The sequence below is a fragment of the Ctenopharyngodon idella genome, chromosome 21 (assembly GCF_019924925.1).
Source record: "Ctenopharyngodon idella isolate HZGC_01 chromosome 21, HZGC01, whole genome shotgun sequence".
In the NCBI taxonomy this organism is placed as follows: domain Eukaryota; kingdom Metazoa; phylum Chordata; class Actinopteri; order Cypriniformes; family Xenocyprididae; genus Ctenopharyngodon; species Ctenopharyngodon idella.
In genome coordinates, this window is record NC_067240.1 from 16,141,394 (window position 1) to 16,166,898 (window position 25,505).

A 25,505-nucleotide genomic window follows, 5' to 3' on the forward strand; every position below is an offset into this window, starting at 1 on the left:
TACACAACTTGTGGCTCTTGCCCCCAGAATGGTGTAGTTACAGCATCTACCAGCAGGGGCTAACTGTGTCATGCTAACCAGCCAAACCTTGACCATTCATTATGCACCTCCTTGGTAAATACATCCAAAGAATGTAATTAAAGCTCACTTCTGCAAAGACACATGGTCTCTGAGGAGGTGAGTCTGCTTATGATTGTGTTATGCTATTCTGTAAGTGCCTGTGGATTGTTATGTTTAGTAAAGAACATTTGGGGAATTTTTTTTCTATTCTGATGCATGAAACTTTGAGAGGACATGATTGAGTGATTGAAAGCAGGATGTGAATTAATATGTGCAATTCAAGTTTTTCCAGAAATAAGTCTAATAACTACTTCATATCTGCTTTGTAGATTTTGAGCAAATAGCAAATGGTTGTTTTTTTCAAATCTAAATCCAAGCAGACATGTCCAAGTTTCGTATGTCAATTGTCATGTAGTTTTAGCTGCATTAAAGGGTTAGTTCACCCAAAAATGAAAATTCTGTCATCAATTACTCACCCTCATGTTGTTCCAAACACGTAAGACTTTCATTCATCTTCGGAATGCAAATGAAGATCTTTTTGATGAAATCTGAGAGCTTTCTGTCTCTCCATAGACAGCTATGCAACTGAAACTTTGACGCTTCAAAAAGTTCATAAAGAGATCGTAATAGTAACCCATATGTATTGAGCGGTTTAGTCCAAATTTCTAAAGAGACACGATCGCTTTATATGATGAACAGATTTAATTTAAGCTTATACTCACATGTAAACATTCATCAACATTGACATGCGAGAACCAATGAGGTTCATTCTCATGTGTTACGCAGCACGTTTGAGCTTCCGCAGGAGGTTTGTTCTCGCACGTCAAGCAGGTTTGGTTGAGCTTCTGTTTATGTTGACTGATCAATGTTTATATGTGAGTAAAAGCCTAAATTCAATCTGTTCATCATAAAAAGCGATCGAGTCTCTTCAGAAAATGTTGAATAATTCATATGGGTTAGTTTTACAATCTCTATTATATTTTTATCATATTTCAGTTGTGTAGCTGTCTATGGAGGGACAGAAAGCTCTCAGATTTCATTAGAAATATCTTCATTTGTGTTCTGAAGATGAACGAAGGTCTAATGGGTGTGGAACAAAATGAGAGTGAGTAATTAATGACAGAAATTTCATTTTTGGGTGAATTAACCCTTTAACGTCACCAAACAGAACTGCAACTAAAGCTGGGTTTTAAATTTAGGCACCTCAGACACCATACAAAAATTCTCAGCTTCAGCTCTCAGAGATGAATGCATACCTGTAGGCACACAATTAGCTGAGTTCAGATATTCTGAATTTCTGAACACTTTGCAAATGCACAAAAGCCTTTGGCACTTTCTGTCTTGAACATGAGCTGGAAGTGAGTGAGTGAAAGGCCAGGCCTATAGGGGAAACAGAAGGAAGAGAACAAATGTGGCATTTATCGAGATCAATACAGCACTCTGAGAGCCAACAGAGCTCAAACAAGATGTTCTGTATCAGTGCAGCTCAGTCGTGAACATGAATTCATCTGATGACGTTGAGCAGAAAGATATAAAGAGGTAGATGACTCGACTCTGTAGATTTTGGTATCATTCATTCTTACAACACATGCAAACATTAACTATTTAAAGGGTTAGTTCACCCAAAAATAAAATTTCTGTCATTAATTACTCACCCTCATGTCGTTCCAAACCCGTAAGAACTATGTTCATCTTCGGAACACAAATTAAGATATTTTTGATGAAATCCGAATGCGTGTGATACTGACGCAGGAGCCGTTCTGACGTACACAATGTAAGCGAATGACATTTCTTTATTCAACAATTTCTTCTCTACCCTGTCAGTCTCCTATGCAGTTGACACAGTGAACGCAGTGCAGCGCTTCCAAGTTTACGTCCGCACGCTGGCTCAGTATTGGCCGATGCTGTTCATGTGAGCACCACGACGCATGCGCGTGATACTGATGCAGGAGCCGGCCAATACAGAGTCGCCGTTCTGATGTAGAACATGGAAGCTCTGCAATGGGTCTTCAACGTAAACTGCGTAGGAGAATGACAGGGTAGAGAGGAAACTGTTGAATAAAGTCGTTATTTTGGTTTTGTTTTTGTGCACAAAAAATATTCTCGTCACTTTATAACATTAAGGTTGAACCACTGTAGTCACAGTGACTATTTTAACGATGTCTTTACTACTTTTCTGGACCTTGAATGTGGTAATTTCATTGCTTTCTATGGGAGATAAAAAAAACTCTTGGATTTCATCAAAAATATCTTAATTTGTGTTCTGAAGATGAACGAAGGTCTTGCGGGTTTGGAACGACATGAGGGTGAGTAATTAATGACAGAAATTTTATTTTTGGGTGAACTAACCCTTTAAGAAGAGAGAGAAAATATAGACACATAAAAAAGCATAAAATTTGATAGAAAACAAAAAGCGTTCAGTAAGAAAAGTTTATTTCCGAATACTCCTCATCAACATGTTGGTTCTCGCCGTTACATCTTGCTGCTGTTTTTAAAATGTATTTTGTGAGGTGAATGTGAAAAAGAAGAGATTTTTGTATAACTAGGGCTGTCAATGTAATAAGTTGATTTAGTGTGATTAAAATAAGCAATAATAAAATGAATACAATGATAAATATCAAGTAACAGCAAACTTCTGTGTTTTGCGATTGACAAAAAAAAAAAAAAAAAATTGCAAAATGAATTATGGACTGAGTGCATATGTTCAGTGATATGGAAAGAAACAATAAACTGACTTGTTGACAATATATAAATCACTTTTTGTTAATGTTATTCTAGTTAATGTTGCCATGCCACAATAATGTTGTATTTGTAAACAATTAATTAAAAATTATTTTTATTTCTCAGCAAACATGGAAACACACAGTATGCGATTAATTCGATTAATCAGCATATCATGATTCATTCGATTAAAATGTTTAATCGATTGACAGCCCTATATAAAACTAGAAGTGTGAAACCAACAAAAAACATCTAAAATACATAATTTCACTTTAAATACAAGACCAGAAATAATTCAAAATATAATAAACGAACCGAATAACCCATAGAATGGAAAACAAAGGCCACAAAGCACCGTTTTGTCAGCACAAATGTTCCACGTCGTTAAGGTTGATTCTCTCTACTTTGTACAAATGGAATCGACAATAAAAAGGACAGACGATGCAAGGACTGCTGAAAGTCCACTGGCAAAGTATCGAGGAAGGATACAAACAGAGAAAAGCTCACCACCGAGCCTTGGAGAAAGTTCTCCTGAATGGCTGAACAAAGATCTTGTGCTTAGAGTATTGACATTCAGTTTTACCTGTGCCCGTTCATAGTACATGATAATCAGGTCCATGAGAGCTCATCTCATCCATCTCGCATCCAGTTCTGTGCTTGAATCAGTGCGTCCAGTCTGGTAGAGAAACACAAGGCCTGATGTGGCAGTTTAAGATGCAATAGGCTTGAGTATCATCATTTGCTAATGACATAATTTCTTTCATGTCTATGTATCCAAAAGTGTGTTCATTTTATTGGAGCAAAAAAACGACAATAGCAACAAGCAAACAAGCTGTTGCCAGCGTGCTTTGTTCCTCTCAAATGGACTGTTAGAGTCAGGCTATTAATCTCACAGCACGAGCAATTCATGTTGTTGTCCCTGTGTCAGCTATTAGGCAGATTTCCATGAAATGCTGTTCATGGAATCGTTGTTGACAATATTTCAACTGTTACTACAATGACAATATTATTACAAACAGAAGTTTTAGGGTTTCTAAGTAGACGGTCTGCTGGGTGCTCATGCTGCCCTTGAATCTGTTAATTCTGTCACTGACCTCATAAGCCGTTCAGTGTGAGAATGATGTAGTATACATAACATCAGCTACTTCAACAGAAAAAATGTCACGTAAACCAGGAAAGGAAGACAGAAGGGGAGCGGCAGAACAATAACACAAAAAGCGGAGCTGCACGCGTAGTCTACAATCCCTTTTCTCTCTCTGACGTCTTTAACTCCCAGACTCTATCGAGCAGCATGGATAGGGAAGCGGTGATTGATCCAAAGCGTTCATAAGTGAAGGGTGAGACTGTGAGATAGAGCAGTAACAATGACAGAACTGGTAATCAGCCTCTCCGCACATACGGAAGAACTCACCTTCCCTAGAGAGGCTTGCCAATCAAACCGGTTGGAAAGGAAGACATTTGTAGACTGTGCAATGAAGCTGACACACTGATGTAGCACACTTCCTAGTTTTTCATGGGACGACCTCATTTCATTCATAATTTTTGACTTGAAGGTAAAGTGTATACTTTTTTCAATGTTAAAGTGATAGTTCATTCAAAAATGAAAATTGTGTCAACACTCAACCTCATGTTGTTCCAAACCTGTATGGCTTTCTTTCTTTTGTGGAACATTTTGAAGAATGTTTCAAATTTAGTCCATAATGGAGACCAAAACATTGGGAAAATGGGGAAAAAGGAGAGACATTTTTTCAAAATATCTTCTTCTATGTTCCACAGAAGAAATACAAAGTCAGGTACAGGTAAAGGACACAAGGGTAAAGTAAATGATGACAGAATTTTCATTTTTGGATGAACTACACTTTTAAGATACTTTTTCCTTTCCAAGATTAATATGCAACTATTTAGTAAGCACTATACAGTGTGCATCCTAACCCACCTGAATGGAATGAGATCTGTTTGTCTAACCAATGCAGACAGAGGTCATTATTTTGCATTTCTTCTTAGTGATGCTAGTGGCACAGAAATTACACACTCCACCAGAACTATGTGATAAATAATGATGTGTAACTACGGTTGAAGAATATTTTAGGTAAAAATGTTCCTCTTACAGTCAGAGATGTGTTTCAAAGATAAATCATAAGGCAGAAGAAAATAATAAAATGAGCAAAAACTCTCAAAAATGATGCTTCATACAAAAACACCTCACGCATAATCTCCTTATTGCACCGGAGAAATTCCCCCCAAAAAACAACAACCACATCTTATTATTAGAAAAGTAATTTTCCTCCCTCCTTATCTAATTTCATTTGGAGCCCAAAGTGTGTCCATGAATCTATTTGGCAGTACTTCAGTGGCAGGTGAGCTGTACGCTGCAGTGTCTCTCACATCCTCTCCCACTCTTTCCATTGGTCTCCTGATGTCCCCTGATCTCAGAGAGGCTGATGGCCGTTTACATCCCAGTGGTGCTGAGGCCCATGGCTGCCGCCTGGCCCATACATGGCAGAGTCTGTGCCGCTTTGGGGAAATCATGGGCCATCACACGACCGTTCTCACCTCCGCTGCCCATCCTGGTCAGTGTGGAGCTGAGCATGGCCGCGTCAATTATTTGCTAGGAGAAAAGAAACACAAAGAAGCTGCTCAGACAGCATATTGCACAGGCATTACAGCACAAACAAAGAGATTGCTGTTTTAAAGCCAGCTAACTGTACGCACCAGCTCTGACCTCAATTACGCGTAAAGATTTTTCATTTGATCCGAGGATTTGCTCCAGTCGGAACAGGCAGTGATTCATGATAAGAAATGGTGAAAAATAACAGCCATCAAGTGCAGCAATGATGAGACCAGTGCCACACTAACTTGAAGCCACTCTCTCATGTAGCAATTTTACATAATGAAACCCTGTAGGCTTGAAACTGGAGCTAATGATGTGGATGTTGGCTTGTACATCCTTGACGAATAAATGATTTAAATCCAGCACACTTCAGTGGATTGCTGGGGATTATGTTGCTCAGGCTGATGCAGACTAATTGGCCTGCAAGCAACAGCGATTTGTTGCTGTGATATTTTAAATGTGGCTGTTATGCGATTGTAATGTCTTAACACTTGAAGAATGAAGAAAGAAGAGTGTCACGTAGAGGAAGAAAACACAAAATAGAAGGTGAAATACATAGAAGTGTGAAACTTAGAGATAATTGACCCAAAAACTAAAATTCTGTCATCATTTACTCTTCCTCGTGCCGTTCCATTGTTGTTAACTTTCTTTCTTCTGCGGAACTCATATTTTATAGATTTTTCAATTCTTTTTGTCCAAAATAACACTAATGTCTATAACGTAAATATCTTCTTTTGTGTTCCACTGAACAAAATAAGTCATATTAGGTCTATTTTGATATGTCACACCCAAATTTACTGTTTCAGTAAGAAATATGTGAACACAGGAAAGGCAAATGTACTCAAGTAATCAGGACAATCTAATACATTTTAAAATTGCAGTCACACTTTATATTAGGTGGCCTTACTTAAAGGGATAGCTCACCCAAAAATGAAAATTCTGTCATTACTGATCAGCGAACATACAGAAGCTCAATCTAATGCTGGGTACACACCACAAGATAATCGGGCTGATTTTTGGCCGATTTCTCCCCTTCCGACAGTCCCAGGTAATGTCCTGATTATCTTGACGGTTCTACAGATTATTTTATCAGATTTTCCTGTGGTGTGAGGTGTGTTAAGAGTGACTGAATCTGCTCGGAAGAACGTCGGAGGCGCCCTGATCGCGAATCGTAAATATTCAACATGTTGAATATTTACGATCAGAAATCCTGATGTGTGGGGGGAACCCCGAGGACAAACGCGCACGGTCTGGCAATTATGATGTGAAACGAAACAATATCCAATCAGAAAGTGAGCTGACAGAAGACAGAAGCATAAACGCAGTCATGGCGCAGCACAAAGTTAAATGGATTTGGACGGCAGAGATGGAGGATCAGCTTGTCGATTTGTGGCAACAGCACGAGTGTTTATACAACGTGTCCAGTAAAACATACCAAAATCATTCCAAACAATATCAACGCAATTTCTCCCAGCCTATCATCCGTCATGCTTATTCTCAAGTCTCGAGAGATTTTGCAAGATTTCCCTTGTTTCTACTCTGGTTGAAAATCTCTTCGTGTGTGGTGTGCTGTGTTTGTCACATCATGGCACACCACACACTATAGGAGCAAAACGGTTAAATCTAGTCAATCTTTTGTCCTCTTGTTTGTGGTCTCTCACACTTTGAAAATCTTATAAGTTTTCAAAAATCTTTTAGTGTGTACCCAGCATAACTTGAATGACGCACGACATCAAACCTCTTCCAGAAGCTCAGATGTGCTGTGTAACAAATGAGGTTCATTGAGCACGTTTGAGCTTTTGGAAGAGGTTTGATCTCGTGCGTCATTCAAGTTAGGTTGAGCTTCTATTTATGTTCGCTGATCATTGTTTACATGCGAGTAAAAGCCTAAATTAAATCTGTTCATCATATAAAGCGACCGAGTCTCTTCAGAAAATTTGGACTAACCCGCTCAATTCTTAAGGTTTTACGATCTCTTTATGAACTTTTTGAAGCCTCAAAGTTCAAGTTGTGAAGGCGGTCTATGGAGAAACAAAATCTTCAAAAAGATCTTCATTTGTGTTCGGAAGACGGGTGTGGAATGACATGAGGGTGAGTAATTAATGACAGAATTTTCATTTTTGGGTGAACTAACCCTTTAACCATTTGATACAATTTACTTATTATGTACATACATGTTGGTGCGTTGTAATTACATTTAAAGTACTTGCATTTAAATAACATTTGTAGTTACACTGTTAACTTTACTCCTTACAACCATTATCCCAAGACCTAACCCCTTTAATCTTAACCTTAACCCAACCCTACTCCTAAACCCAACCATACCTCAAACTCATTAGCAGTAAATGTGGGAATTTTCAAAACAACATGTAGTTACACAGTAAATCCATATTCTTGTAGGTATTTGATGTTAGTACAGTAGTTAAGGCCACTTAATGTAGCTGTAAAGTGTGACCAAAATTGCTGTTCCTACATGCTGTCTAAAAAGTATATTTAGGCAATGCAGTGTTTCATAAACCATTTCTTAAAAATGACTTCTCAGATTTCCCTTTGAAGGACCTTAAATGAAAATTATGAGTCATCACATGGGTTTGTGGGTAATTAAATCTATATAAGTCACTGTATTCTTCTTAATTTTCTAAGCATTTGAGAGCAATGCGCTCCAGGATTAGAGAAAAGCGCAGTGGGTGGTATGATGTTTACACCCACCCACAATTACCTCCTAAATGCCAACATGTTCCTCTGCCAGATCCCCCAGAGGAAGTGAGGTCAGTATACGATAGCAGTTATAAAACATTATAAGTGCCAAATGCAAAACCCATAATTAAATGCGAACAGATCTAAATATTGCACTATAGTGGGCTGTAGATGCTGAATGGGGTGGGTTATCATGGTTTTTACACACCTTCATTCTTCGAGACTCGATTCTGGATTTGTAACAGAACTCAACAAGGGCCACCAGCATGGCAAGCCCAAGCCCACCAATCAGAATGTAGAAAACTCCAGCCACATTACTGAGGCTCAGAGCGCTGGTCTTATCCTGCAGAGCAGAGATGACAATCAAACACTCGCACTGTGATCTGTCACACAAACACATAAACACACGCAAATATACAGGACAGCAACAAACATAAATGATCTCTTTCTATCACAGCTATTCAATAAACACACAACATGATATTTACAGCTATAAGATATAAGGTACACTTTAACAAAATCTAGATACTTAAAACATTCGCTATATATCTATATTATGATAACTATGGTATTTATTCTGTCACAGTATATATAATGAGTCAGCAATAAAAAGAACTACCTAAATCATGCAAACGCATGCATCAGCTTGGAACAAACAATATTTCAGTAATTTCTGGCTGTCTCGGCATAGTGGTTTCATTTTCAACAAAGCATTATAAATAAATAAAAAATAATATTAATATTTATTAATATCAAATATAACTCCCTGTTTACATTTTAACGATATCTATACCTCCTTATTATTTAAAACCATGCAGGTATAAACCAAGTTTTTTGTCTTGTTTATATAATTTCTTGGCTTCTGTTTTAAGATTTCTTGCCAAAAGGTCATAATTGAGTTCCTTTGGCATCTCTCTCTGCCTCTGGTGGCAGAGACGTCAAGTCAGGGGTGGTGGGAGTCAATGACATGCATCTGTTTGGCGACCGTATTGAGGTCTCATCCACTGGCATGCACATTGTCTTTGGACAGAGACAAGACAGCACTGAAGGACTCTAAAGGGGAAGAGCAATCCTGTTAGAGGGCATTTCATGGCAACGCTTTTCTCTCCAGACTGCCATTTACTCATGCTGAGATAGATGGGTGGCTTTAGGCTTTATATGTTGCTGTTGTTATGAGGAGGAGTTTAGGAGAAAGCAGATATCATGGGGGGGAAAAAATACCGAACAGCAACTACCGACCACCTCAGTGTTTCATATTGGTTTATCTTCATTATTAAAATTCTATGGATTTTATATATATACAAATCAAATGTATTGTCCATTTAACATGCATTGATAAAATTCCCCTAGAATTAAGGCAAGTTGGGAATATCTCTTTGTTTATTACTTCTATGGCTAACGGAGCTGAATATATTTAATATACTTATGAAATTAAGAAATCAAGACTATAATTATAGTATTCTGATGTAATGTAAACTAATTAAGATTAAAGGGTTAGTTCACCCAAAAATGAAAATTCTGTCATTAATTACTCACCCTCATGTCGTTCCAAACCTGTAAGACCTTCGTTCATCTTCAGAACACAAATTATTTTTTGATAAAATCCGATGGCTCAGTGAGACCTGCATTGACAGCAAGTTAATTTACACCCTCAAATGTCCAGAAAGGTACTAAAGTTATATTTAAAACAGTTAATGTGACTACAGTGGTTCAACCTTAATGTTATGAAGTGACGAGAATACTTTTTGTGCGGCAAAAAAAGTGATGGCTGATTTCAAAACACTGCTTAATGAAGCTTCGAAGTTTTACGAATTTTTTGTTTTGAATCAGTGGTTCGGAGTGCCAAAGTGACCTGAATTCAGTAAACGAGGCTTCGTTATGTCATAAGTGTTTCGAAATTTCAATGGTTCACATGACTTTGGGAGTTTGATACACGCTCCGAACCACTGATTCAAAACAAAAGATTTGTAAAGCTTCAAAGCTTCATGAAGCAGTGTTTTGAATCGCCCATCACTAGATATTGTTGAATAAAGTTGTTATTTTGTTTTTTTGGCGCACAAAAAGTATTCTCGTCACTTCATAACATGAAGATTGAACCACTGTAGTCACATTAACTTTTTTAAATATAACTTTAGTACCTTTCTGGGCATTTGAAAGTGTAAATTAACTTGTTGCCTCACTGAGCCTTCGGATTTTATCAAAAATATCTTAATTTGTGTTCTAAAGATGAACGAAGGTGTGGAACGACATGAGGGTGAGTAATTAATGACAGAATTTTCATTTTTGGGTGAACTAACACTTTAACTACTCTTTAACATTATTATTTTTGCCACTACAGGTTAATACTCCTTATCCTGATAATATAATATAATATAATATAATATAATATATAACTTTTGTACCGTGAGTCTAATTTTATCCTTAAGTGTATGAATTTATTGATGAAAACATCTTTACGAGTGAAGAGGTTTGAGTTTTACACATGAATATGTACATACGCACGCTTAGTGAATGCGGCCAAATGAGCAGGAAAAGCTCAATAATTTGGAAATGCTGCAAGCACAGAACAAAGTGCCCATGCAGAAGCACTGAAGTGAGTGAAGAAAAAAACTACGTTGCCTATTTCTATAAATACACCACAAGCATCACGTCTATTTTGTAATGTGGGAAGTAATAGGGGCCAGAGAGCAACATGATGACAGTGCACGCAAGTCTCTGGGTAAATGGCAGATTGGAGACAGAGCGTTGGCTGTGGAGGACAGGGCCTTTAGTAAAGCGCTAAAGCTGGATCTCTAAGTGAGGGAAAGGACCAATGAGTGAACTGACCTTTCTGGCGGAGTCCTTGCTTCCACACTCCCCCTTATCGTACCACCATTTGTTTTTCAGTTTGTCTAAGACGGCTTGCTCATTGAGTTTCAACACCGCTAGGTTTACGGGGATTCTTCAACCAGGAAAATAACATAAATAACATTACCCATGTTATCTTATGTTATTCAGCATTTAAGCAAACATACACCCATAATTACGTTTTGATGTGTTCTACATGTCTACATATAAATAGAAAAGAAAACAAACAAAACAAAAACAGAAAAAAAGGAAAGAACAGCACAGTCACAGAGTTTGAAAACTGTCACTGCCAAAGTGATATGCATTAATACTCCATCTAGCTTTTGTGACCTTTCTCCCTACTGCAAGATGTGTATTACTATATCACTTTGGGTAACCGGCAAGAGATCGAAAACACTCGGATTTGCACAAATTTGAGTGTTACTCAATGTTATAATTGACTGTCAATCATTTAAACGTCTCAGTAGCATTAAATAAAAAACTTTAAGTTGGAATACGTTCAATTTGTGTACAACTGCAGCCGAGGTGTTTGTTAACTGAGGTTGCCGGTTACCCCCGAAGGTGGTGGTTACCCGCTGGATAGCTCATATTGGGGCTGACCTTGGAATCACCTCCTCCGCTGCCACACTCTCCCTTGTCGTACCACCATTTGTTTTTCAATTTGTCCAACAGGCCCTGCTCGTTCAGTTTTAACACTGCCAGGTTTACTGGGTTTCTTGAAATGATAATAAAATAAGCTGGGTCAGCATTGGTGATATGATACGGCGAGGCAGAGGTTGTGTCAAATAAAAGTGAGTCTATCAAGTCGTAGAGGAAGTGAACAGAACATAAAACTGATCTGACTGTGTGCCTGGCTCTGCTCGGCTTGTTGATGTAATATTAGTTGTCTTGTGTTGTGCTAAAGTGTAAAAAAAAAAAAAAAAGTACTGTGACCAAATTATGAGAGATTTTACTGAGCAAGACCCAGATTGTGGGTGAGGAAATAGGACGAATTAGTAATGCTCTGGATTTAAGCCCTTTGTCACAGAGTGGTCTGCGTAAGAGGATTCCCAGATTAAGTCAATATTACTGTAGATTAGCTCTGGAAAATCTAATACGCCGTGGTTGCGGTTGAAGGACACTGTACGTTCCATATTTTGGGAAATCCCAACACTGCAATCAAACCCAGAGCGCTCTTAATGTGGCCCATTCTCATATGTGTGGTGTTGTCTTTCTCGGTAAAATCCCTGACTTCTTTCTGTACCCCTCGAGACAGGGGGGAGAAAGAGGCCGATGTGCTTATGGATGACTAAAACAAAGCCAGACTTCATCCATGAACATTAATGTGAAATCTGCAGGATACACAAGACAACAAGGATGTCAGAGAGGATAATGAAGGGTAAGACCATCTCAACATCTGAAATGGAGCACATGAGAGGTGAATTTGAGAGAAAGATGGTGAAAATGCCAGAAATTGTTGGTCAACGTCTGATTTACGTTCATCAGCTCTGGACTGGAAAACAGACTGCTCTGTTTTCTAGGAGAAAACATTTGTGTTACTGTTTGAAAGGCCTTTATGAGTCATATGACTGCCTTTTAAGTGTCTGTGCCTTATCTTTGTTGAAGTATTACAGACAATATTTTAGGTGTATATGATACATTAAATGGACAAATGTTAAAAAAAAAAAAAAACTGCTGTCTTCTATTTATAAAAGAATCCTGAAAAAAAATAATCACAGTTTCCATAAAAATATTAAGCAGCATTACTGTTTTTAACATTGATAATAACCAGAAATGTTTGTTGAGCACCAAATCAGCATATCAGAATGATTTCTGAAGGATCATGTGACGCTGAAGACTGGAGTAATGATGCTGAAAATTCAGCTTTGCCATTACAGAATAAACAACATTTTAATATATATTAAAATAGAAAAAAATATTTTATATTGTAATAATATTACTGCTTTAACTGTGTTTTGATTAAATAAATGTAGTCTTGGTGTGGTAAAAAACATTTAAAAAATCTTACCGACCCCAAACTTTTGAATGGGAGTGTACACCGATCAGGCATAACATTATGACCACCTTCCTAATATTGTGTTGGTCCCCCTTTTGCTGCCAAAACATCCCTGACCCAACACCTCAAACTTGTTGTTGTGCTCCTCAAACCATTCCTGAACCATTTTTGCTTTGTGGCAGGGCGCATTATCCTGCTGAAAGAGGCCACAGCCACCAGGGAATACCGTTTCCATGAATGGGTGTACATGGTCTGCAACAATGCTTAGGTAGGTGGTACGTGCCAAAGTAACATCCACATGGATGACAGGATCCAAGGTTTCCCAGCAGAACATTACCCAAATCATCACACTGCCTCCACCGGCTTGCCTCCTTCCCATAGTGCATCCTGGTGCCGTGTGTTCCCCAGATAAGCGAAGCACACGCACGTGATGTAAAAGAAAACGTGATTCATCAGACCAGGCCACCTTCTTCCATTGCTCCGTGGTCCAGTTCTGATGCTCACGTGCCCACTGTTGGCGCTTTCAGCGGTGGACAGGGGTCAGCATGGGCACCCTGACTGGTCTGCGGCTATGCAGCCCCATACACAACAAACTGTGATGCACTGTGTATTCTGACACCTTTCTATCAGAACCAGCATTAACTTCTTGAGCAATCTGAGCTACAGTAGCTCGTCTGTTGGATTGGACCACACGGGCCAGCCTTCAGTCCCCACGTGCATCAATGAGCCTTGGCTTCACCACTGTTCCTTCCTTGCACCACTTTTGATAGATACTGACCACTGCAAACCGGGAACCCCCACAAGAACTGCAGTTTTGGAGATGCTCTGACCCAGTCATCTAGCCATTACAATTTGGCATCTCCAGTGTTGGGTCATAATTTTATTCCTGATCGGTGTATGTATTGTTAAATGGAGTCTAGATGCCGAAATCAACTCTTAGGAAGTATTTTCTATAGTTGAATTCTACTGAACAGGCACACAGCTCTTATTCAAATCAGAGTTTGCCATTTAAAAAAGCACAATGGGTCATTATTCTCAAGGATGTATTCTTTGATTCATGTATAAAAGAACAGAAGTATTGAAATGCATTTAGTCAATGTGGTGAGATGCAAGTAAGATGAAACATGGTATTCACACATAAACATTAAAAATGGAAAAATCTTGATGATGAAATTATGATTTTGTGGTAAGGAGAGTTGATGGTACAGAACAAACAGACAATTACAACTAATTTCAGTCAACACAAAACGAGAGGTTACAGAGGAGATGCTTCTTTAAAAAAAGATAAACTCGGTCATACAGAACTCTCAACAAAGATAAAGTCTTATTTAACTTTAGTTGTAGTTACTTTATTACATTAATTTTAAAATCTGAAATTTAAAAATAGACATTAAAAATTTAAAGTTGAAGTGTGCAAGTTTTGGATGCTAAATTGGATGCTTAAAATATTTCTCCTTACTCCATTTAATATGCATAGACAACTCTAAGTAAGCCATTTATCTGAGAAACCTTTACACACTTCAGCTGTAAGCATGCTGTAATGCCTTCAGACATCTCTCCGTTGTAAACTCTCAGACTTTAATGATTCATAATCATTGTCAAAAAAGAAAACATTTTTAAGTATTAGGAGGCTCAGGTGTACCTCAGGGCTGATCCTTTGGGTGTGGCTACTCCATAGCCCTTTGAGTCCAGGTTTCCTCCCACCTTCATGGTGTCACATGGTTTGCGCTGTTCAATGTATTCATTCATAGTGGACTCCAGCAGATAAGCATACTTCCCTTTGGACTTCCTCACCCGCACGACACCTTCGTCTGTCGTCTTCACAAATACAGAAGGCTCTGCGGACTTCATGTAGGACCACATCTTCTCAAATACTGCGATCTTTGATCTCTGAGGAAGGGGGTTATACTGAAGTCAGATTAAGAAGTCAGATTTTGGTGTGTTTGCCTCAATATTTTAGGTGTACACGATGCATCAAAAGTATATATCAAAAGTAATAGTTCAAAAAAACTTTGTACCATATTTGAAAATACACTTAGGTGCAAAAGTTTGGGATAAGTAAGATAATTTTTTTTTAAAGAAATTAATACTTTTATTCAGCAATGTAGGATTTGAGGAAGAACAAACACAAATTAATCTTCCAGATGATTCGTTCAAACATTCCATTCAAAACTTATCTCAACACTCCAGATCCTAGCTGAGGAAGAAGATGTCAACCTTGAGCAGTTTGTAAAAGACGGATTGGTTTGAAAAAGGCACAGCTTGAGCCCCACCAAGATAATGGCAGAGGTTGATTGATCCCCGAAATGTAGATACGAAACAGGCCTTCTTCTTCTGAGTGACCTCTGAGTGACACAGAGTTGAAACCCACAGAGACTCTTTTATATATAAACTGCATCGAATTTTTCCAAAAACAATTCTAAACGGACTTGTAAGTAAACATCGTTCAACTGCATAATTCTATATTATGTATACACACTATATACGTAACATTATGCTCAGGACACTCACAATTCATGTTATTGTTATAACTATTGAATGGTTGATTGAAAGTGTGCCTTGTTTGGTATGAGTGTAAATCTCTGTTCATAATTCAAAGGATGACATGAATGAAATCTGTGTTAAAAGTGTCGTATTCTTTTTATAGAAATCATGTTTAAACTGTGCTCTTTGTACTCTCTGCTAATAGCAGGAAAGTTAAGAGACCAGGTGATAACATGTAATTTATGATGAAGGGGAGGAGAAAAGCCACCTCTGAAACAAAGATGATGCCTAATTGGTCAGAACTCCTCAAAGAGGTTGGACAAACACCTCAGTTTAAAAATTCAGTACACAAAGACAATTTAGACTGACGAGAAGATCAGAAAGACAGAGCAGACGGTGAAGACAAGACAAAGGCAGATCAAGATCAGATGAAAATAAGAACAAGCAGCTTCATTCAAGCCATCCAACTACTCTCGTCTCACTCACTTTCCTTTCTTTTACTTAGTTTCCTTTCTTTTCCGTTGAGAGTCTCCTGTTCTAAGTTAAGTTTTGTCGCAAAGTTTAATCAACGACTCTACAGTCTTTGCCCGCCTCAAAACTTTAAACTTCATCCACAAATGAAGAGGGAGACTCCACTCCTCCGCCAGCACACCAGAACGTGATTGGCTTCCCACAACATCAATCTGGACCCGAAAAGACCTGCAGCAAATCAAAAGAACCTGGGAGACACCTTTCTCCAAGCCAAAGACACTGACAAGGGAATCCCCATTTAAAGACACAAACAACGAACGCAACTATACCTCCAGATTCTCAATGAACTGGTGCATCCATAAAGTCTAATAACCCCACCTAAGAAGCGATAGAAGGGTTAAATTAATGATTGATGGTTCGTTCAGATCAGGTCTTATGAAATGCATAAATTGCTAGAAACTGGAGATTTCATCATTTCACTCTATTAAAACTCATTCTTTCCTCACTTCCTTTCTTTCTGCAACTTGTGTGAATGTGTGTGTGAATGCGTTTGTGTTAGATTGTAGTTTGTGTGTTAGGATAATCAATAAAGTCACAATTATATTTTTAAAGAGAAGTGTATTGTGTTATGTGCTTACAAATTTAATGTCTTAAACTGCTGATCTATGTTACCTTGCTAATAATTAGTATTTTCACTAGTTTGGATATTCATATCTGCTACAGAGCTGATAGTTACTGCCCGTTCAACTGAGTGCTGGACGATTAATTTGCTCGGTCGTAAAACAAGTGACTTTTTTTTTTTTTAAATTCCCTACAAATTAATAATTCCCTCTGAGCTAAACTGACCCGTGTACCCTTATAGCAATTATAGCAATAAGTTGATCAAAAGTGACAGAAAAGACTTTTATAATATTACAAAATAATTCTAATTTAAATAAATTCTGTTCTTTCCATACCTCAAAGAATCCTGAAAAAAAAAAAAAAAAAAAAAAAAAAATCAATAATTTCCACAATAACATTAAGCAACACAACGAAAATTAATTTTTTCCATCACAGGAATAAACTGCATTTTAAAATATATTAAAATAAAATATACATATATTTTATTTAAATTGTAATAATATTTCACAATATTGCTGTTTTACTGTATTTTTGATAAAACATGTGCAGCCCTGGTGAACATAAGAGACTTCTTTCAAAAACATTAAAAGAATCTTCGCGACCCCAAACTTTTGAACGTGTTCATGAATAACATTTGAAAGCTAGCAGACATAGTTTTTTTTTTTTTTACGTTTCTAAACTTGATTTAAAATATGCAAAGTACTTTTTGTGTTCTTGATGTACAGATAAAATGTGCAAAAATTGTACCTTTAGGGCTATAAAAGCTTCTCACCAGGTTAGTGCCCTCATCTTTGTACCTTATCTACTCCTAAAGGGTGCATATTAATACCTTAGAGGTGAATATTGGTACCTTGAAGTATTAATATGCACCTTTTAGTGGTAGATAAGGTCCAAAGCGAAGGCACAATCTTTGAGGGTACTGATAAAACCACAATTTTTGCACATTTTGTGTAAGAGTATAGTAACATACTTTTTCTCTTACCCTGAAGAACTCTTTGGTGGATCCTCCATCCAGAGTTCCATAGGCAATTTCTGTTTGCTTAGCTAGATCCTCGGCACTCTCGATGGGGGACACCATCCTTTCCACAGTTAGGAAGGCAGCCAGGTTGGCTGTGTAGGAGGAGATGATAATCAGAGTGAAGAACCACCACACACCACCAACTATACGACCGGAGAGAGATCTGGGGGAAAAGGTACAGTTTAACAACAAACAGGTGGTTAATTGTCTGGAATACTGAAGTGATCTTCTCTATCCAATTAGACTCATAATGAAGTGTCTCAATTTTAATATGATTTCCATTTCTAGCTGTGCACACAGTGGAAAGATAACAGATTAATTAATAAATTAATTACTTTATCAGCAGGCATATATGATGAAAAAAAGCCTTCTTAATGGTTAATCTAGTCATAAATCAGATCTGGATCAGGGATTAAACAAAAGTAAAGTCATTTTCAGCCTTTGTATGGCAGAATTTAATTATCATCAGAGCTCAAAATGTCTGAAATATCACCTATATGAGCTTAATGAAAAGACCGGAGGACTGCTGCAGTTACAATAAAACATCTTTGAAATATAATTGTATTTCTTTCCTGAAAAGAGGAGCAGGATGCATTAAAACTGAATATAATTATTTTTTAAAGACACATTTCAGAAATTATAAGCAGCTTATAAGAAACGGTATGCAAGAAAGATTCCCAGTATTTTACAAACATTATTTTTCATTTTGAATATGTTAAAATTGCGCAATAACACCAACACCAAAAATGATTTGAATTGAGAAAACAACTTTCTCCCATGGATTTAGACAAGTAATGCACAAGTCACCATTTTTATGCTGAGTAAATTAAAAGTATGGAAAGAATATGCCTCCCTGAAGTTGTATGTAAGATCAAATTAACATTTGCCTGTATAAATAATAATAAATAATAATATTAAATAATATTATACATTATATAACCCCTAATGTTCTTTGTCCATAAGACATGGCTTAGTTTTATCTATGACTTCTCTATGCACGTCTATTAATTTGAGTGTCCTCAAACGTTGAAAAAATTGTTCTTCTTTCACCATTCCCTTTGAATGAAAGTCTTAAATTTAATAAAAAGATCCTGTTCTGCCAAGTTTGCACTAAAGTTATGCTTTCCAATACATGCTGTGCACAATTCCGCCCTCTTTCACTTTCAAGGGAAATATACATTCTCTTCAAGCCTCCAATGATATTATCAGTTATATTAAATGGGCCCATAAACCACTTTGAATTTTTATAGGGAAGCAAAATGCCCTGCATTACAAAGTGGAAGTTGTTGGAACATTGTTGGAATGTTAATGCATGTTAGATAAACAGTGCACAGCATAAATGAGTACACCCCCTCTGAACAAATACAAAAGATGTATTTTCTTTATGATCACTAATACAATTCATGGAAAGATGGCAAAACTAAAATGTATTAAACATATACATAATAAAAACTGAGAAATATATGTCATTAATAGCCATAAAATAAGTAAATAAGCCAATTTTGTTTAAATTAAGGATTGCAGAAATGAGTACACCCTAGATTTAATTAAACAAACGTATAATATTCTAGCACTTAGTATGCCCTCCATAATTTTGAATATACTGCTCTGACCCTTCTTGGCACGAAGTCACATCTGTCCTGTTTAACTCCTGGATGATGAGCTCCTTAAATGCCCTGATCTTTAATGGGGAGTGTTGCTCAACTCGTCTCTACAGAATCCCCCACAGGTGCTCAAGAGTGTTAAGATTGAGTGCAATACATGTCCACAGAAAGTTTTTCACCTTGGGAGAATGCATATCCTCATTGTCATGTTGAAAAAATGCCCAACAATGCAGGGAATAAGGAAAGGGTAACATCTTCTGTTTCAAGTTTGTGTATTAAATTACACAGTGATGTGGGAATTCATAACAGCATTGATAAAGCACAACTCCCTCACACCTTCAGCACTTATACATCCCTATATAAGAGCTTTACTACCACTGAACTTTACTGTGGGAACCAGGCACTTCTCACTGGACTCCTCCTCTAGCAACACCATAACATTTTGGATTCTGTTAGATCCAAAATGACTGATTTGGTCTCATGAGACCAGAGTACTGATTCCCAGAATATATATTTTGTAAATATGGGCTTTGGAAATGGCTAACTGACTTTATTGTGCTTTGGCTACAGTATGTAGTTCCAGTGAGAACAACAAACATGCATGTCATTTCTGCAGGCTGCATCTTACTCTGTGAGATAAACAGTCAATCTTTTCATAGCTTTTGCTGGCTCTGAGACACTCGCTTGGTATTTCTCCTGCTCTTTCTCTAGCAAAAAAAAATCCCTCATCACTAAATGAAAGCTTTAAATGAAGGCCTGATTATTTCAGGGGCCTTGTCACAAGTCCATTGTTTTTGAATTTCTGTGTTACCTTCGCTATATTTTCACGCTTAAAACAATGATTTGGTAATCCTCTTGTACCACTGTCCTCTTTTGTGCTCAGAAATAAGTCTCGTGACAGTTCTCTCCCAAGTGGTTTCATTGTTGTCAGCATTAAGTCTGAGAATGATTCAGTGGGCTATATAACACTTTTAATTGTCAAGAAATGACTTCTCTTTAAATGTTTTGGTTCAACATACTTACCTGTTGATCAAACATTGCCTATTTATTTCATTTTATTTAGTAACTTTAGGAGGGTGTACACATTTTTGCTACACAACATTTTATCACCTTAATAAGAAAATCTTATTTTCCTGAATTATTTTGACATGCTTCTTTGGTAATTGATTAAGCAGACTTGCTGGAACATTATATCTCTAAAGAACCCTAACATGTCTTCTAAGTAATTGAGTAATTGCTGACTTTCAGAAGTTTCAGAGGGGGTGTACTCATTTATGCTGTGCACTGTAGATCCAGAACAGAAATTACAGTTCATGCTTTCTAATAAAAGTCTACATTATATAGCAGTGTCCACTTAACTGCCATTAACAGAACTACCACCTACTTCTATTAAAGTAAAAAAAAAACAGCACACGTTTAACTTTAGCATGTAAGAGTAAAGTAAAATGAAAAATGGATGACGGTTATCAGGAAAATTACTTGGGTGGGTCTTTTATTGAACTTTTTTAAAAGATTATTTTATAGAAAATACACTATTAAACGATAACATTGTGAAATATTACAAATTAAAATCATGGTTTGTGTAACATTAGCAACACATTATTAGCTGTTTGATAACAGTCAAGCAAAAGGCTAATATTAATTCCCGTTATGTGTCCGATGTTGTAAAGAGCGATACTATTGTGCAGTGTTTACCTCAGTAAGTTGACCGAGTGGATCTCTGAGCTGGTGTGAGCGAGTGGAGGCGGGGCTAATTTGCATATTCATTGTTCTGCATATATTAAATGAGGCAAGGGTGTGGAGTTACATTTAAGCCATTTTAAGGCATGAAGAAATTTTTCACAGGAAAAAAAACGTTTAAATATGTCATTTTGGTGATCAAAGATGAGTTTTACGGGATAAAATTATTGACTACAGGGGGACTTTAAATATGAATGACTTCATTATAAATAACTTCAGGCCTATCCTTCCATATCAAAGATCGCAGTATTTGAGAAGATGTGATCCTGCAGAAAGTTTTAAACCAATTTATTGTATCATGCTGAGTAAAAGTATTAATTTCTTAAAAATATATATATATAAAGAATAAAAAAAAGAAAACACATGAAGTCAAATTGCACCACTCAGTTTTTCAAAAATGTCTTACATCGCTTTCAGCAGTGGTTCTCAAACTGGGATTTGCGTACCCCTGGAGGGTGAGGTGACAAGAGTGGGTACGCAAACAAAATGCTGAGTTTTGCCATTCATTTAATTCTAACCCACCTTAAAATAGCATTAAAAGTGAGCATGTATTTCTGTCAGGCAAAATGTTGTAAATACATGATATCCAATCGAATTCCCTCGTCTTTTGCGGTCAAAATTGTCCACACGAGTGCAAATATGTTGCATGCAGAGTATGCAAATCGCAAAGCAAATTGTGCTACATTATTGCTGTTCTCGATAATGTACCTTTGTAAAAGTGGGGATTTAGCAATTACTGGCATGAAGAACAAATAATCTATAAACAGGGTGTGCATAGAGATCAATTTAAGGCTTAAACTCTATTCGAAAAAAAAAACCCTGTGTGAGTTCTTGACATTGACTTTATATAACAGTTCAACAAAATTAAGTGATAAACATTTTAAATGCAGTATTGTCAGTGTTTGCTCAATTTTGTAACAAAATAACAGATCCAACATCCAACAAAAACCACAGAAGAACTGCAACATGCAGCGGTGTTTCGTGAATGAATCGTTTGAACAAATCGTTAGAGTCAATGATTCAAATACCTATTCATAAATAGGCTACAGCCACTTGCTTCGTTACTGAATGAAATCATGAATTAATGACTCAATGACTCACTCACTAAGACAGTGGGCCCTATACGGCAGGTGCAATGCGGCGCCAGGCGCGATGCAAGGGTTTTTTGCTAGTTTCAGCCCAACGCAGTTATCATTTTCATGTCCTGCGCCACGTTGTTTAAATAGCAAATGCATTTGCACCCATTTGTGCACCCATGGGCGTGCTGCTCTGAAAACTAGGTGTGTTCAGGGCAGGCGCATTGTTGGCACATTACTATTTTGAGGCAACTGAAATAGACTGCGCTATTGACCAACTGAAACCTGGTCTAAAGTCAATGGCGCAATATTTTTTGTTATTTAAAGAGTGCGTTAGTAATATGCACATATAGGCGGGTGCAGAACGCACATACAGTCTGCTTATTACACACAGTGTAAGGGATGTGCAGCAGCTCTAAAAAGTTTGGGAACCACTGGCTTACAGTATCTCAAGAGGAAGAACAAAAAATGAAAAAGAGGAAAAACAGGATAGAGTAAAAAATTCTGGGTCTGTCTCAACTCTCTACCTACTTCAGCTCAAACTGTCTCTCTTTCTGTTGTACTCTGCTTATCTTTCTTGTCTCTCTCACCTGCCCTGGCTGTCTCCCTATTTTCACGTCCACTCAGTTGTAAGGAGCATGTTATGAAGTTGACTTCCATTCAGTCTGTCAAACAGACGAGTGCAGCTGTTTTGTGAGGTATGTCCACCTTTATAAATATCAAAGTCAGTAATGTGTTCGCAAAAAAAATTATTACCACAAAATCATCATTGTTGTATCTTAGTTTGGTGTAGGCTTGACTTCAAGTGATTTCTTTGCATTTAGGCAACTAGTATAAACAATAACTAGAGCTATGGGCAAAACGCATTTTATATATACAGCATATATATTCTTGTGATGGCAAAGCTGAATGAACTTTCTATTCCTCAGAGAATCTAACTGAAAATTATAACTGTTTTCAACACTGATAATAATAATAAATGTTTCTTGAGCAGGAAATCAGCATATTAGAATGATTTCTGAAGGATCATGTGACACTGAAGACTGGAGTAATGATGCTGAAAATTCAGTAATTTTAAATTGTAATAATATTTCACAACATTACTATTTTTTTGTTTGTATTTTTAATCAAATAAATGCAGCCTTGGAGAGCAGAAGAGACTTCTTTTAAAATGACATTAAAAATGACCAACCCCTATATATATATATATATATATATATATATTTGAGCCGCGTAATAGTTTCTTAAAGGTATTACATGACCTCTAACATACAGAAATGCATAGCAAATGTCCTTTGGCTATTCAGTTTTTTTAAATAATATATATATATATTATTTAAAAAAACTGAATAGCCAAAGGACATTTGCTATGCATTTCTGTATGTTAGAGGTCATGTAATACCTTTAAGAAACTATTACGCGGCTCAAAGGTATTTGAACACACACATCTTGCACATTAGAAGAATACCGGCAGTGCAAATCCCCTAATGAATACTTCAAATGAATTATCAATCTAATCCGTAGAATATAGGTCACTCCTACACTAAAAGCAAAGTAAAAGATTCTCATGGACAAACACTGTTTCAAACACACACAATCATGTCTCCATGGAGATGTGACGATTAACAATAGAGCTGTTACTAAAAATAATAGTCTCCTTGTCGTTCCACATTGTAATGCTGCAAAATGTCCGTTCCATTACAGAAACTCGGAAGGGTGCTGTTGGGAACGTTGTGACATGCTGATCGTCTCTTTGTTCTCTGGTGTCACAGTTCCGTTAAACACTGCAGAACATTTCCAAACACTCGGGATGGCAAGGTCACCTCGACAGCGGGAAAAGCCCAAGCGAGACCTCCCTCCAGGCTTTTGTGTACGTGTGTTTGTATTGTGAAATTACACTAATGTGCTTGTGACCTAAATGTGTGACCTAAACGTAATGTGTATGTGACCTGCTAGTGTCATTGCGTATGGAAGTGTTTGTAAACCGGAGTATTTTTGTACGGGGGTAAAGGGAATCTGGACAAAGCTGAAGTGACAGTCGGAGGCCTGCGGGAGGAAGGGGGCACCACAGCGCCTGGGTTGAACTGTCATGCTCGCTGAAAGCCTGATGGTATGACCCCGCACAAACACAGACACAAAGACACACTCCATGTCTCAAATAAAGCTCCTAAAGCACACATGTATCGCTTCCTCGGGGTAACTCGCTCTATTTCTCTGTCACACACACTTCTCCATGCTCATATCCTGGAGTGCTCTTGGTTTATTCTTCAGCAGGTGTGAACAGACAGATCATCGGCCTCCAGGCCAATTAAACTCATTGGAAAATTCATTGGGCCTTTATGCGACTGCTTTCCTAGGAGTCACATCTACACCATCCTTTATGGTGAGCACTCGTCATACCAAGAGATTCACAGTAGTAGTTCAGTGGAGGTTATTCTGTTTACAGTAATGAGGGAACTGGGTTTTACGGCTGAAAACACTGACATCTGTGGCTAAAATAACTTATATTTTCACTTAAAGGGGCTGTGTGTTTTTTTATGATGTCAAGGTTTTGCTGGTTAGCATGGCCAAGTTAGCTGGTAGATGTTGTAACTACATTTGGAGCAAAAATAATCTTGCTCGTACTTTTTGCTTTTAAAAGTTGCCATGTGCTCTGGCAATTTTTTTTTTTTTACATTTAAGAATGCTAAACAGACAGACAGAACGCTAGACAGAGAGAATGCTAGACAGATTGCTAAGCAGACAGGCCGAAAGAACACTAGACAGACAGAATGCTAGACAGAACACAAGACAGACAGATTGCTAGACAGACAGAACGACAGAATGCTAGACAGACAGAAAGCTAGACAGACAGAATGCTAGACAGACAGACAGAACGCTAGACAGAACGCTAGCCAGACAGACAGAACGCTAAACAGAACGCTAGACAGACAGACAGAATGCTAGACAGACAGACAGACCGACAGAATGCTAGCCAGACAGACAGAACGCTAGACAGAACGCTAGACAGACAGACAGAATGCTAGACAGACCGACAGAACGCTAGACAGACCGACAGAATGCTAGACAGAATGCTAGACAGACAGAATGCTAGACAGACAGAATGCTAGACAGACAGACAGAAAGCTAGACAGACAGAATGCTAGACAGACAGAATGCTAGACAGACAGAATGCTAGACAGACAGACAGAATGCTAGACAGAAAGCTAGATAGACAGAAAGCCAGACAGACAGAATGCTAGACAGACAGACCGAAAGCTAGACAGACAGAATGCTAGACAGACAGAAAGCTTGATAGACAGACAGACAGACAGAAAGCTAGACAGACAGACAGAATGCTAGACAGACAGACAGAATGCTAGACAGACAGACAGAATGCTAGACAGACAGACAGACAGAAAGCTAGACAGAAAGACAGACAATACTGCACTCAAGATGTGTGCTTCAAAAAAAGCACATCTCTCTGCAGACGAACACAGGGCTGTTTTTATTCTAACAGGTGGCTTTTAGCAGTCAGAATCTAAAAAGACAGTTCACATAAGCATACTGTTTACATAGC

General features: G+C 37.6%; 1 protein-coding gene across 5 annotated transcripts in view; it reads right to left on the minus strand.

The window, feature by feature from the left end:
* Positions 1-2,476: 2,476 nt before the first annotated feature.
* gria1b (glutamate receptor, ionotropic, AMPA 1b) overlaps positions 2,477-25,505 on the minus strand; it is a 58,460-nt gene continuing 35,431 nt past the window's right edge. The window contains exons 12-16 of one of the 5 annotated variants that reach the window (XM_051877978.1): positions 17,479-17,689; positions 14,575-14,822; positions 10,916-11,030; positions 8,298-8,432; positions 2,477-5,389 (exon numbers count right to left, since the gene is read on the minus strand). In XM_051877978.1, coding sequence (XP_051733938.1) covers positions 5,231-5,389; positions 8,298-8,432; positions 10,916-11,030; positions 14,575-14,822; positions 17,479-17,689 — 868 coding nt within the window. In that variant the 3' untranslated portion in view covers positions 2,477-5,230. Of the gene's footprint in view, positions 5,390-8,297; positions 8,433-10,915; positions 11,031-11,536; positions 11,652-14,574; positions 14,823-17,478; positions 17,690-25,505 lie in introns of those variants that run through there. The other 4 variants (XM_051877977.1, XM_051877980.1, XM_051877979.1 and 1 more) reach the window with 4 other exon arrangements.